The sequence below is a fragment of the Lotus japonicus genome, chromosome 4, assembly GCF_012489685.1.
Source record: "Lotus japonicus ecotype B-129 chromosome 4, LjGifu_v1.2".
NCBI lineage: Eukaryota > Viridiplantae > Streptophyta > Magnoliopsida > Fabales > Fabaceae > Lotus > Lotus japonicus.
Window position 1 is genome coordinate 73,365,249 of NC_080044.1, and position 12,588 is coordinate 73,377,836.

The following is a 12,588-nucleotide window of genomic DNA, read 5'->3' on the forward strand; positions in this document are numbered from 1 at the left end:
AAAACTTACTTGACAATGGAGGAGGAAGAAAAGGAAGGTGGAAGGATGAAGAAAATGGGGTGCAGGAACGTGACTGCAAAATACGTCGAACGTGATGAGCGATAGATGAATGAGGTTAGGGTTGGAATATTTTTAAGTTGCTAATACATCAAAACTTATCAGGTCTTATCCTCCCTTTAGGTGATGGATTAAATTATCCATCATTTTGATGTATTAGAAGGGCTTGATGGATAAAGTTATCCAATACAATGTAACCACCAAACATCTGATAAGCCCGTAACGTATTATATAAGCTTATACAATCAGGTCTAATACAGTGCACCAAACGGGCTCTTAATAATATTTCTTTCATACTCCTCACACTTCACACTTGAGTAAATTAAAAGGGAAATTAGAAAAATAAGTGATATGATGTGTGATGTGATAAATAATAAAGAGAGATATAGGAAGGAAAAAGAGTGAAAATAGTTATTAGACAAGTAATTCATCGACATAAAGGAAATTTAATTTGGATATGAAAATTTTGTATGTGACAGATGAGTGGTATGCCTAGAGAAACATATGTGGAAATATTACTTTTAGAAGCAGTTTCTAGGTGCCCCTAATATGCACCACTTTAAAAGTGGTGCAAAATTACCCCAGTCAATCTTACGGGCAATAATAGGTAATTTTGTCTTTTTCAATGATAAAAATAAAATAAGTGAAATAATAAAATACAGTCATCTCCTTCATCAAACCATTCCCCCATTCCCAAATCTCCAGTTTCTCATTCTCCTTGCTCAAACATAGCAATTTCGATTAAATCAGGCTTCAAAAATCAATCACAGATACTACTGTAATGAACATCAGAATCAAACTGCCACACCAGTAACACTAACAACAAAAACCCAATCAGAAGACCACCACCAACAGAAGCATACCCTCTTCTACAGCCTCTTCCTCTCTAAATTGAGCCAAACCATAAACCAAATCCAGAAATTCAACCATCTGACGAATAATAAAGGTTTTTTCCTCGTTGTTTGTACTGCTTTTGTCTAACCCTTTATGATTCAATCATAGTAAAGCAGATACGGGTTTATCGTCCTCAGGGATTGTGTGAACATTAGTTCCACCAGTTAAACATTGATCTGAGCGGATACAAAGATGTTGAATAAATTGTTTTTATGGTTTTGAATATAAGGAAAGCGGTAAAAGAATGTTTACAGGGATAACAAAGAAGAAAACGTATTTATAATGTATTCCCCTAATCCTCTAATTGCTTTCAACTCAAACACTTTTGTAATGGTTCATTTCATTTATGATGCCGAGAGCTATCCACCTAACTATCCCTAGCCTAGGTGAAACTATCAATTAGAATTCCTAGACGTAATCCCTTACCATCTAGAAAACCCAAAAGGAACAATACAACTCAGATTCTCTCTCAAAGACATTCCCAACGACCAATTTTTCCTAGAACAAGGTACCCTAGGCTTGCAAGTCTCCGTTGTCACTCCAGAAACTCTTGTTAGAACTCAGAACCCCACCTGTCACGTGGAAATCCACTATTGCTCCTACCCAAGATATTCTCCCCCTAAGACAACTAGTTCACTGAGTGATTTCTCTCTTTAACCGGACCCGCAATTATCTCCCGATCTCATGCTAGTCCATAGGAATCTAACACAAAACAATCGATACTTGAAGCGAAGAAAGTAAAACTTTAACACAGTGTTGTGACCTAAGACATAGGCGTTATACTTTCATTTATCTAAGCATTCACCAACTCATATCAACCTCTCGATCTATTTACAAATTAGTGAAGCTCATTTGATTATCAATTGATTGGTTAAAAGCATAAAGCATAGAAAGAAACACCATGCATGGAAGATTTCCATATACATCAATGAATGAACTTAGAACAATCAAAGAGTCAAGCTATACAAATCTAAATACACAAATAGAAAACAACAACTACAAGGGAAAGGGAAGAAAGAACTGAAACCCAAGAGGAGAAGACGTAACCACAACCATGGAAGCTCTCTCAAGCTTTCCATGGCTTCCGGGAGGTTGTCACCGTCCTCCCATGGTTTCCATCACCATCTTGAAGCTCCAATCCATCCAATCCTAGCCCAGGGATCCTTCTAGAGTCGTGCCTAGCTCTCTTGCTATGAGTTTTGAGAGAAAATGGTGAAAGATACTCAAAAAATCTGATTTCTGGCCACTTATAAGTGTTTGAGGCGGTCGACGGCGCTCAGCGCTCCTCAGAGGCCGCTCAGCGCCCAGCTTTCTTCAGAATTGGGTTTTCTAGCCGCCATGGGCGCTCAGCGCCCCTTTCTGGGCGCTCAGCGCTCTGCTTCTCTAAAAATACAAATTTTCACTTTAAACTTGGATTCTTCATGAATTTCTTCCCTGCATCAAAAGTCCAAGTTAAGCTTATGAAATATATAATATTTATACTATTTCTAAGCTAAAATTAAGTATATAATAATTTATCTACTTTGGGGGATAAAATGATAAATAATGCAAGCATACATGTCAAATAAGTGCCTAAATGATATTCAAATATACGTAAAACCGACACTTATCAACTCCCCCCAACTTAAGACTTTGTTTGTCCTCAAACAAAAGGTAATGACTTTCATTCAACAGACATAGTATCAGAAATCTGAAAAGCTCAATTTGCATGATTTCTCAAAAACTGAAACTGGATGATCCAAAACCAGAACTCTGATGCCCACAAAAGAAAAACACAACAATGATACAAATGTACATCCACTCTGAAAATCAATAGGCATACAATCCATTCCTATCAAACCAGAGAATACTAATTCACTCAACATCTCATTTTGTACAGAGTAAGGTAAGTGTTTCACTCAATCATACACTGAATCACAAAAATCAATTTTGTTACCCGTCTCAACAATTGTCAAAGTTGCATGTTCAATCAAGGATCTCTAAGGTCTTTGAGGGTTGTAATGATGTCAGGTTTCAAAGAAAATTGGTTTTTTTTTTGGATATTCAAAATACTCATTAAGTTAAGAGAGCAATCACAGTTCAAACCAATAAAATATGATAAATCACTCTCTCACTTTTACCAACTATCTCATTCACCATTCTTTTATTTTCTTTTATTTTCACCCTTTTTCTTTTCTTTCTTTCTCAATCTTTGTTTTCTGTTTTTTTTTTCACAATTATTCACACTATATACATATAGTACACAAAAGAGATTGAGAATTCAACATTTTTTTAACCAACATGCCTTTCCCTCCAACTTGAACACAACAATAGCTTCCCCCAATTTGAATACAACCATATCATGCAAATGCTCTCTTAACCTATTCAGCTTATGTGAGATCATTATTTTCCTTTTAGGCTCAAGGTTATAAACAAGAAATAAATCACGAATTCTTTCCTTTTCAAGCTCAATGGGGTTGAACAATGGATTTCCTAATAAAAGGGTATGGTCATTTGGCTAAGTGAGTGTGTAAGCACTAAAGAAAGAACATGCCTTGATCATTTCCAAGAAATTCTATACAACAATGACAATCGGAGACTCAAACAAAACCAATCATGCAAAACAATGAGGACTCTCTCAGCTCACAACTGTATAGGCACACTCCCTCACATGGCTTAGGTTCAAAGCAGTCCCTGATTTTCAAAAATTTCATGTTATGCCTATGAATTCAATGTGAATCATACAATCATATCATATCATGTTATCAATGAGTGCAAACACTAGTTAGACCATGGAATCAAACAATCCAAGTTGCATTTAAAACATATCATGCAATTCCATTGATTCTTCATCAATCATGCCATTGAAATCAATCATATATCCATGAAATCCAAAGAAAGTGTTAATTTATCTTTATACTAGAATACTAACAAGAAACTAAAAGACAAAAAATGAAAGAAGAATAAAAATACTCCCTCATGATGCTATGCATGATGCTCCAGGATAGCTCATCAAACTTCTCACCCCCTCCAAGAAAATTGGATTGTCCTCAAGCCAAGCAAAACCAGCATCAAAAGATTCCTGTTAACAGTCACTTACAATTTATGTTAGTACACAAAAGAGAATGAGAAAAGTCACATCTTCCATTAAAACAATCCACACTCTGGTTCATATGAAAGTACACTTCCAAAGAGTGGTCATTTGCTTAAATCCGATAAAAAACGAGGAAGATATGATCATTTAAAGAAAATAGTGTTGTTCTGTTTTTGGAAGGGCGCTGAGCGCCTTCCGGGGACCGCTGAGCGGTCTGCCCAGTTCTTTTTCTGCATAAAATAAATTCCCAGGACGCTGGGCAGCCTCTGAAGCCCGCTGGGCGGCCTCAGCAGTGTTAGATCTCAGAAAACCCCCATAAACCACAACTGGACAGGCTAAATTTTGAGTTTTAGATTTCTCAATCATGTAAATTGATTCAATCATATTCATATATTATTTAAAATATGTCATTGCATTAAAATTTAACAAGCAAATGTTGTTATCAAAGATTGACAGTGCAAGACTTTCAAAGACAAATTTCATGCTTTTGCACAACTTGATAGGCTATATTTTGATGTGAACCTTTCTAGCACATTCCAAATGGTTCAAACACATTCATATCCATTAAGAAACTTGTGTGGATCTTAAAAGGCAACAATTGAAAACAAATTGCATCAAAATCAAATTTCAAATACCAAGATCATTTCAAGTGCAATTTTCAGGCAATTCCACAACCCAATGCCTTCAATTTTGCGATTCTCAAATTCCATTCATTCTAGGCCTTAAAATCATTCATTCACATCATTTAAAACTTGTGGATATCCTTAGAAAACAGCATTGAGCATGTTTACTCAAAATCACATTTCATGGCTAAGAAAGAACACAATGTGGAGTTCTTATTCACTTTCACTACAAAATCAAAGAGTTTGACTTAAAACCGAATCTAACACTTGAAGAAAAGTATTCTAACACAAAAATGAGTTTGCTCAAGATCATTTGGAAGACGTTTTCACAGTTATGCAGAAAAAATACTTCGGAGGACTTGTTGTTTTACCATTTTCACACAACCACATACCTCAAAATTTGCAATACTCACCTACCTTGCATTCCAACCTTCCATGTGCATTAGATATAATATTTTGGATCTGTTAGAAGTCTCAAACACAGGTTATTAACATCAAAAGCACATAATCCAAATTTGACCAAATGTTCACATGCATTTCAACAAGTCACACCCCCAAATTTTGATTTTATCACATTTCTTGCTTCTAAACTCATTAAACAATCTCAATATGATAAACAAAACTTGTGAAACTGATAAAAACTAAACTTTAGGCACAACTTCACTAAATCACATATACTACATAATTTAAAAAGAGAAAACAAGCACACCAAAACACATGGTTTCCAAAACTCTTGGTTCTATCTTTATTCAAATAACTCAAAAGCGGATTTTAAACATGAAAACATACAAAGATCATTCAAGAACCCAAAGTGATTAATCCTTGGGAAATTTAAAAACAAAAACAAGAGAATAAGAGAAAGAAAACAGAAACAACTATGCACAAGACAACACCTATATACATTATCCTATGCATCAATTCATGACTAATGAACCTAAATTACATTAAATTCACTAGCTGATTCATTCTAAGACAGGTTCACAGAATTCCAAACCACAAATCATGTTATAGTTGATCAGGCTACAACAAGCATTAAAAACAAGAACAAATCAGTGAAATTGACACATAAGAACAAAACATTCATTATATACACTATGTACATCTCAAATTAAAATTCCACTAGTTTCACCAACATTTCAAAACACAATCCCCGGCAACGGCGCCAAATTTAATAAAGGTTTTTTCCTCGTTGTTTGTACTGCTTTTGTCTAAACCTTTATGATTCAATCATAGTAAAGCAGATACGGGTTTATCGTCCTCAGGGATTGTGTGAACATTAGTTCCACCAGTTAAACATTGATCTGAGCGGATACAAAGATGTTGAATAAATTGTTTTTATGGTTTTGAATATAAGGAAAGCGGTAAAAGAATGTTTACAGGGATAACAAAGAAGAAAACATATTTAGAATGTATTCCCCTAATCCTCTAATTGCTTTCAACTCAAACACTTTTGTAATGGTTCATTTCATTTATGATGCCGAGAGCTATCCACCTAACTATCCCTAGCCTAGGTGAAACTATCAATTAGAATTCCTAGACGTAATCCCTTACCATCTAGAAAACCCAAAAGGAACAATACAACTCAGATTCTCTCTCAAAGACATTCCCAACGACCAATTTTTCCTAGAACAAGGTACCCTAGGCTTGCAAGTCTCCGTTGTCACTCCAGAAACTCTTGTTAGAACTCAGAACCCCACCTGTCACGTGGAAATCCACTATTGCTCCTACCCAAGATATTCTCCCCCTAAGACAACTAGTTCACTGAGTGATTTCTCTCTTTAACCGGACCCGCAATTATCTCCCGATCTCATGCTAGTCCATAGGAATCTAACACAAAACAATCGATACTTGAAGCGAAGAAAGTAAAACTTTAACACAGTGTTGTGACCTAAGACATAGGCGTTATACTTTCATTTATCTAAGCATTCACAAACTCATATCAACCTCTCGATCTATTTACAAATTAGTGAAGCTCATTTGATTATCAATTGATTGGTTAAAAGCATAAAGCATAGAAAGAAACACCATGCATGGAAGATTTCCATATACATCAATGAATGAACTTAGAACAATCAAAGAGTCAAGCTATACAAATCTAAATACACAAATAGAAAACAACAACTACAAGGGAAAGGGAAGAAAGAACTGAAACCCAAGAGGAGAAGACGTAACCACAACCATGGAAGCTCTCCCAAGCTTTCCATGGCTTCCGGGAGGTTGTCACCGTCCTCCCATGGTTTCCATCACCATCTTGAAGCTCCAATCCATCCAATCCTAGCCCAGGGATCCTTCTAGAGTCGTGCCTAGCTCTCTTGCTATGAGTTTTGAGAGAAAATGGTGAAAGATACTCAAAAAATCTGATTTCTGGCCACTTATAAGTGTTTGAGGCGGTCGACGGCGCTCAGCGCTCCTCAGAGGCCGCTCAGCGCCCAGCTTTCTTCAGAATTGGGTTTTCTAGCCGCCATGGGCGCTCAGCGCCCCTTTCTGGGCGCTCAGCGCTCTGCTTCTCTAAAAATACAAATTTTCACTTTAAACTTGGATTCTTCATGAATTTCTTCCCTGCATCAAAAGTCCAAGTTAAGCTTATGAAATATATAATATTTATACTATTTCTAAGCTAAAATTAAGTATATAATAATTTATCTACTTTGGGGGATAAAATGATAAATAATGCAAGCATACATGTCAAATAAGTGCCTAAATGATATTCAAATATACGTAAAACCGACACTTATCAACGAACCAAAAGCCTTAATCACCGGTCCCCTTCTCCACCAAGCCGGACCACCATAGTTGTTCCAAATCACAAACCGCCGCACCCTCACTAACCTGTCACCATCGCACCGCGACCAGAGGGTGAATCGCGCCACCCCTCGCGGTGGTGTCTCGAACCACCGCGGCCAGCGCCGCTGTTGTCGCAGTTACCACCACGGCACCACTGCTTCACCTGCGAAATCGTCGTTCCAGCCACGATCAATCTGTGCAACGAATATTAGCACGCTGCTGCGCAAGACTCTAGAAGAAGCAGTGAACGACAATAACGGTATCATGCTCCAGCATAGGATGGCCGATTTGAAGTTTTAGGGTTTTGACGTTTGAACTTTGAAGCACCAGACTCATGCCCCCTTTCAATCTTTTTTGTTTTTGATTTTATTAATTATTATTATTAATAAATAAAAAGACCTGAACAACCTAGTATAGCCAGTCAATCTAACTGGTGTAATTTTGCACCACTTTAAAAGTGGTGCATATTAGGGGGACCCCAGTTTCTAAAAAAGTAAAAATGATGAAAATATGTGTGCATGTGAAGACTTTGGAGATGAGGCATACACTATGGAAGTTTTTTTTTTTGAACACTATGGAAGGTTAAAGAGTGATAAGTTGTTTTATCTACTACCCATTAAATAAAGTGATAGTTAGTGTATCAAAAAGAAAATAAAATGGGAATATATCATTCCACAATTTTTTATATTTTTCCGGTCTCCTTTAGCGACGGGAAAGAGATCGGTCACAAAATCGTAGTGAATAAAAGAAAAAGAATTTATGATAGTACACAGAGAAGGAACTCTTTGGAAGCAAAGTATTTAGTGACGGAATATGATTTGCAACAGAAGTTTAGTCCATCACAAAGTCCTAGTGAATAATAAAAAACGAGTTAGCAATGGAATATGCATTTGCTTTCACTTGGATTTTGTGACAGATTGCATTTCGTCGGAAAAAAATGTTATCTTATCGCCATTGGAAGGGCCGATCTTAAAAAAAATGTGAAATCGCCTATCATAGTCGCGATTTACAATAAAGCTGTATCTATATATATATAAAAAGATGGTACCTCAAAACTGTAAATAATATCTAAAGGTACATTTTTTTTATGTAAAAAGTTGTCTAGATGACTCATGTGAAATACTGATTTACAATTCAATAGATAAATAGAATTTTTCAAAAATAAATTAATAATATAATAAAAAAATTCTAATCCATTTATCTTCAATGTGATTAAACAATGAGTTATTTAACCCAAACTTTTTTCATAGATCATTTAGAAAACTCATGTAAAAATAAAAAAAAGTCGATTTGGTAACATAAGACAGAAAGTTAGTAGTTTTTGTCAAACCACCGGAGTAATAAAGCCACTTTTGTACATGTAAATAGTACTTATTAGAAAATTTTACCAAACTAGTGCATAATTTTTTTTAATTACACATCTGGTGTAAATCGCCACTTAAAGTGGCGATACCATGTTTTTTTTCTTGTTTTTTTTATCGAAATTGCCATTGTCAGTGGCGACATGTTCTTTTTTTTTCCTTTCTTTCTTAGTGACAGAAACACATCTATCACAATATCCTAGTATATAATATAAAAAGAATTTGTGACACAATGTGGTGTGGAGAGAGAATTCTGTCACAAACTAACACTCCCAAACACAATTCCGTCGCCAATTATTTTGCAATATTCACTAGGATTTTGTGACGGACAGAACTTCGTTGCAAAGTATATTCCGATGTATTAAGACGGAAAATTTCTTCAACACATTCCGTCACTAATTCCTTTTAGAGTATATACTGGAATTCTGTGACGGATTTGTTTCCATCGCTAATGGAAATTTTCTTTTAAAAAAAGAGAGCATGTCACCACTGACAGTGGCGATTTCAATAAAAAAAATAAAAGAAAAAAGGGTATCGCCACTTGTAATGGCGATTTACCCCAGTTATGTAATTAAAAATATATATGCACTAGTTTAGTAATTTTTTTAAAAAATTGCACTATGTAGGTACAAAAGTCGTGGTTGGGAAGGACTATGTGCAATTAATTCACTTAGTTGGTAGAGCTGAAATCTCACAAATCAGTTAGACATTTTTCTAGAGTCTTTCTTTTAAGAAGGTGGTGGGACAATGTTAATAGTAGAAGGTTCTTGTTTTGTGTCCTATAGTTTTATTGTTCATAGCATTATTCCTTATATTACTTGTATTAGATTGAAATATTCCTTATACTTCATTTCAATATATATTTCAGCTTATAAAAAAAATCAACAACAACTTCTTTTTTTACAGAAATATATGGCTTTCAATAATAAGTTTTCAGCAAAGAGTCCAAAAGGACATAATACTAGTACTAGTACTCAATACAAAGAGAAGTACTACCAACCCTATTCATAATTCTTTGCGAATTGCAATTGATACTTAATTTATCTTCCAAGCCAACCTGATATGTGTGAGTGACCCTGTCTTTATAAAACTCAAACCTCATTGAATTTTTTCAGAGTTTAGAGACGGTTTCGAATCAAAATATTGACAAATGAAAGATAAATTCAACAGTACTAACCCTTCTGGGGGAGGGTTGCTAAGGGAATGAAGGGATTTACCGGGTGAATCCTGGTGAAAGAACTAAATTACTAACAATTAACAACTAACATTGGCATATAAAAAAAAGTTCTAACCCTTCTCACAAACACCCTTCATTAAAGATGATCTCAATATACACATGTCCTTACACACTGCACGCTTAAATTCAGCTGAGGTCAATTGCCAAACATAGAAGCTTTTGCACCTTATATGGAATTTTTCTAAGAGTTATTTTCTTTCCCATTTTCAATCCTTATGCTATCAAGGTATGATTTTCCACGAAGTTCTCTAGAAAAGTATCCTCTTAAATATTCTGCAAAATTAATTGTTCTGAACGCTGCTGGTGTTGTTGGAGTGATTAAGCTTGGTAATGGACCTAAAGTTGACTCTGTAATGGGATTGTTAAACGTGGCTATGGATATCCTCTCCATCTCAGAGTTAACAGTTGCTCGGTGTTCAATGCTTCGATAAATTCCATTCGTTATCACCTGCCAAATTAGTGGGAAAGATAAGTTCAAAGCAGTTTTAAAATAGTTAAAATAACTGCAAAAATATTGTAGAGGTTCTCCTAATAGTGCATTCTCTCTGAATTAAGAGATTATTAAAACTTATTTAGAAAATGCACATAATGAGCTTCAATAAAAACTCTGATTTGCATCCAAACAAGTACAGAATAACAAATGCTTGCCTCTAACATGTCTCCAATGTTAATGATGAAAGCATTAGGAAGGGGTTTAATAGGAATCCACTGTCCATCTTTTTTAATTTGAAGACCTTCCACTTCATTGGCTTGGAGAAGAATGGCGAGGCCCCCAGCATCAGAATGAGGTTTGAGACCCATTACAAGCTCAGGTTGAGGACATGGAGGATAATAATTAAACCTTGTCTTTTGAGTCCCTGCAGCAAATAACTCTGTCATTTCCTTGGTGTCTATAGAGAGGGCATTTGCCATTAGCTCAAGGATCTGCATACTAACTTTTTTCATCTCTGCATAATAGGCCTCTAAATCATTTCTGCAGGGTAGAAGACACTCACACATATGAATAAATCAATATTTAAACTTATATACAATTTGTAGTACATTTTCTTGGACAAAAACAAAAGCAGAGCAAATATGAGAGAGAAAGAGAACCTGAATGGTAAGTTGGGGAGTAAGTGGGGTTTTCTCATTTCTGGTGGCAATGTTAACATGTAAAGCATATCTCCCCACTCAAGTTTTTGATCCTCAGAAAACACTAAGAGCTGACCATACCCTTCCGTTTCTCCTTGTCTCTGCTGAAATTTCATCTTCTCTTCCATTGGAAGATTGAAGAATTCACGAACACCTCTCTTCACGTTTTCCAGCAATGAAGTGCTCACTCCATGGTTAATCAGCTATAAATATTAGTCAAAATCAGAGCTTAAATCATTTGCTTCATGATATGTTGAGAATTACCACATAATTCACTAGAGATATGGCCAAAGCTTATATATATGGTACAATAATCCTCACCTCACCTTTAACTAGGGATTGAGATCACCTATCCCTAAATGATGTCTTATTCTTCTCTCAACATAGATATGACATTTATAAGCTTATATGAGTGTTTCTTAGTACATGACACAATCTCATTACTGAAACAATGAATAGGACATCATTTGGAGATACATGGTCTTGACCCTTAAGCTAGCAAGATTTTGGGTTACGGTTTCATAAATTCTAATACGGTAACAAAGTGTATCATGGATTCATAGATGTCCAGTACTGCAAGCAATCATTGCCCCTAAGCTAGCCAGTTTTTAGGGTAGAGTTCACTCATCATAAATTTGAATATGATAAAATAAATACAAATAATTAAATATGATTTCTGTACAATTCATTCTTTGAAAAAAGAGCAGAAACACAGAACAAGGGGAAAGGAGAACCTGAAAGAAGCCCCATTCTTTGCAGGCATGGTGTAGCCTCTCAAGTTCAGGTCCCTTGAGATTTTTGGATAATAATTTGCTAAGGTCAATAATAGGAACTTGGCGTAAATTAGGAACAGTGGTAGATAATATGGGTCTCTCATATTGTGGACGAACATAGCGCTGAGGAACTCTTGTCAGTCCCTCACCTGCTAGTACTTGGACAAAGGGCACTGCAAGAGGAGTTGCCTCCATAGCTTGATGGGAAGTTTGGTTGCTTTTGGAATTGATAAGGTGAAGATGAATTGGTAAGAAAAGACGGAAAGTTTGGTCCCTTGCTTTTGTCAAACCACCAAAGTAATAAAGCCACTTTGAATAATTATATCTTCACACCTCACTTTTGAGGTGAGGTGTGAAGGTGTGGATGAAAAGAGAGATAGGAAGAAAGGAGAGAGAAAGTAAAGATGTAACATGTGATTTGATTGATAAAAAAGAGATAAATAAATAGAATGGAGGTGGAAAAGAAGTGAAGAGGTGTGTATAAATAAATAGAATGTGGGACACCCTTAGTTTAATAGGTAGTCGCAATATGTCAAAGAGATGGTTGGGAAGTCCTCGGTGCAATTAATTCACTTGGTTGGTTTTTTTTGGATAAGCAATTCACTTGGTTGGTACTAGGATTGAAATCTCACTATCAACAACTCGATCCTATGTT

General features: G+C 35.7%; 1 protein-coding gene across 1 annotated transcript; it reads right to left on the minus strand.

Moving 5' to 3' along the window:
• Nucleotides 1-10,023: 10,023 nt before the first annotated feature.
• LOC130710337 (oxoglutarate-dependent flavonoid 7-O-demethylase 1-like) lies at nucleotides 10,024-12,206 on the minus strand. The gene is made up of 4 exons (XM_057559561.1): nucleotides 11,895-12,206; nucleotides 11,122-11,363; nucleotides 10,678-11,002; nucleotides 10,024-10,477 (listed from the first exon to the last, which is right to left on the minus strand). Exons 1-4 carry the CDS (start codon nucleotides 12,126-12,128, stop codon nucleotides 10,211-10,213), a joined length of 1,068 nt encoding a protein of 355 aa, XP_057415544.1. The 5' UTR covers nucleotides 12,129-12,206; the 3' UTR covers nucleotides 10,024-10,210.
• Nucleotides 12,207-12,588: the final 382 nt, after the last annotated feature.